Below are 2,500 nucleotides of genomic sequence, written 5' to 3'. Positions count from 1 at the left end.
ATATACAAGATTTTATATATATGTATATATATGTATATGATTATATATATATGTATATATATATTCATATATATATATATTCATATATATTTATAATATAATATTTATTTATTTATTTATACACACATCCATGCAGATAGATAAATAGATAGATAGAAAGATAGATAAAGATATAGATATATAAGTATGTGTATATGTACATTTGTATTTCTGTATGTATAGTAGAAAACTCCACAATGCACAAACTAGTTTTATTGAAGAGTGAGGTAACAGTTTCAATACGTATGCTGATTTATCTTCATCTGCGTGCGTACTTATATACCATGATTATGAAAAATGCTAAAGATATGCGTTTGTTGTTTTTCCTACTTGCCTCATCTTCTTATTTTCAGTGTGTTAATTAAATTGATAACAAGTATTAGATGAAACCTAATCTATGCTGAAATTTTCCCTAAACAGAAAAAAATGCCACGTGACCACAGTTCTATAGAAGGTGGCGGGGGAGGGGTAGATACAGACCATAATACAACTATAGGTACCATAAACTCAGGGGGAACAGGTGAGTTGTGTTATTGCAAAGTCTTTTAGTTTTTTTAAAAATTAAAGAGTGTATTCCACAAATAATAAAAAAAAAGGATCATATTGATAAACAGCATCACAAAAAGCTGTTGAAAGTTATGAAATGAAATGCCCTCTTCCAACAGATAATCCAGGACTAGTGGGTTCAGATAATGAGAGTTATGGCGGAAAGCTAATTGGGGGACCACCAAACAGAGCGTCAGATTCCTCGATTCAGAGCGGGTCGGCTACTCCAGATATTCATCCTTTCTTTAAGGTTTGTAGGTTTACTTCATACCCCATGTTTATAGGATAGATAGATTTTAGCTATGTTTTATATATATGTACATATTAACATCACTAATATTGTACAAATAACTGTTTTTGTAGATTGGTTTTCCTTCTGGCATCCCACTCATGGAAACTTAACTTTGTATCATGTATATTTTTTCAATTAAAATTTACTGTAGGCTCTAACTTGTATGGGAAGTATGATTCTGTGTATGTCAAAGAAAGAGTGTTGGAAAATAAAAGTTGAATGCATTGTAATACGTGTTTAATTCACAATGACCATGTACAGTCCTTTCCACTTCCAGATTCACACCACTAGCCATTTAAATGTGTAAATCATCAGTTTCGTCCTTTGTGTCAGAAATACGTCCAAATCCAAATGAGATATATTTTTTTTTTATATATATACGAAAGCTGAAACTGGCTGAGTGGAATAGAAGTAGAGAGAGGACTGTACATGGCATATCTTTTCCCTTTACAGATTGTGATAATACAGTGTTATTCATGGAATACTTGATGTTAGTGGATCATACTATGTATTTTGAGCATACAGAGCAAAAGATAAACGACAGTATGTTTGCTAAACGTGGACTTGTAACCTACATTTGAGTTTTTAGACGTCCAAATGATTCTTTAGGGTCTTTAAGGATATATTATGGTAATGACCTTACTATAGTTTTTCAATTAAATTTTGACTGTGTGAGTGTTTGCATGATACGTGTGTGATTAAGCTCATGTTTGTAATAAGCATATAGGTCAGTGGTTTTGAACCTGTGCATTGCGACAAAAGTGTGTCGGAAATTATTTTGCAGATGTGCATTTCTTGCCTTTGAAGTTATTGCCTTTTTAGTGTAAAACATTGTGGAAATGCAGAAAATGTATCTAATCAAACCTAACAGTGAAGTTTCCCATTAATCATACCATATTAAGATTGCTTATGGTGTGATTTACAATAGTTTATAACTTATTCCTTATTCCTTTATTCCTTATTTTCTAAGGAATATGATGCTCATATGCATAATACAGTCATTTCTTATATGTTAAGAATTGGTGAGTTGCAGGATCTGTTTTTAGTGTGTTGATTGACTGCAAAGGTTGAGAACCACTGTTCTGGATAAAAAGGTTGAGAGGCACCTGCCTGCAAAGCAACATAAACTAACCAAAATGTGTATCATTCGGTAGATTTATTTACTTTTGTTTGTATGTCAGATTTTTTTTTCTATGTTTATTTATTTCTAAGTGCAAATTTAATGATAACCCAATATTTGTTTTTATTTTACTGATAGTGGTCCAAATAAGAGAGGGCATAATAAATTTGTTAAATGAAAAGTGACCGGAAAGTTGCACTGAATCTTCCTCATCATTGCAATTTTTATATAATGAAATTTAATTTTTTTTGTTTAGGCATGATAATATCAAGTTTTATGCTCTCTCTTCCTTAGAGTGCTACTTTGATGCGGGATATTCACCCATTCCTTAAGGTATGAAATCAAATGTACAAATGGTTTGAGAGGAAAAAAAGAAAAGGTAACAAACATTTTAACAAGTAGAGAATAACTGGATGGTTTAGATGGTTTTTCTTAAATGTATTTCTTTTTCTATTCAACTAAGAGAGGGTCTCTAGGATTAATAGATGCATATGCAAAGTATA

General features: G+C 31.3%; 1 protein-coding gene across 3 annotated transcripts in view; it reads left to right on the top strand.

Moving 5' to 3' along the window:
• Positions 1-2,500, top strand: part of LOC125026529 (SH3 domain-containing protein Dlish-like) — an 18,467-nt gene that overhangs the window by 4,261 nt on the left and 11,706 nt on the right. For 2 of the 3 annotated variants that reach the window (XM_047615026.1, XM_047615024.1), the window contains exons 4-6: positions 460-559; positions 705-835; positions 2,292-2,330. In XM_047615026.1, coding sequence (XP_047470982.1) covers positions 460-559; positions 705-835; positions 2,292-2,330 — 270 coding nt within the window. The remainder of the gene's footprint in view (positions 1-459; positions 560-704; positions 836-2,291; positions 2,331-2,500) is intronic. The other variant, XM_047615025.1, reaches the window with a different exon arrangement.

This window comes from Penaeus chinensis, chromosome 6, assembly GCF_019202785.1.
Source record: "Penaeus chinensis breed Huanghai No. 1 chromosome 6, ASM1920278v2, whole genome shotgun sequence".
Taxonomy (NCBI): Eukaryota; Metazoa; Arthropoda; class Malacostraca; order Decapoda; family Penaeidae; genus Penaeus; species Penaeus chinensis.
Note: the sequence above shows the minus strand (reverse complement) of the source record. Positions and strands in the feature narration are given on the sequence as shown.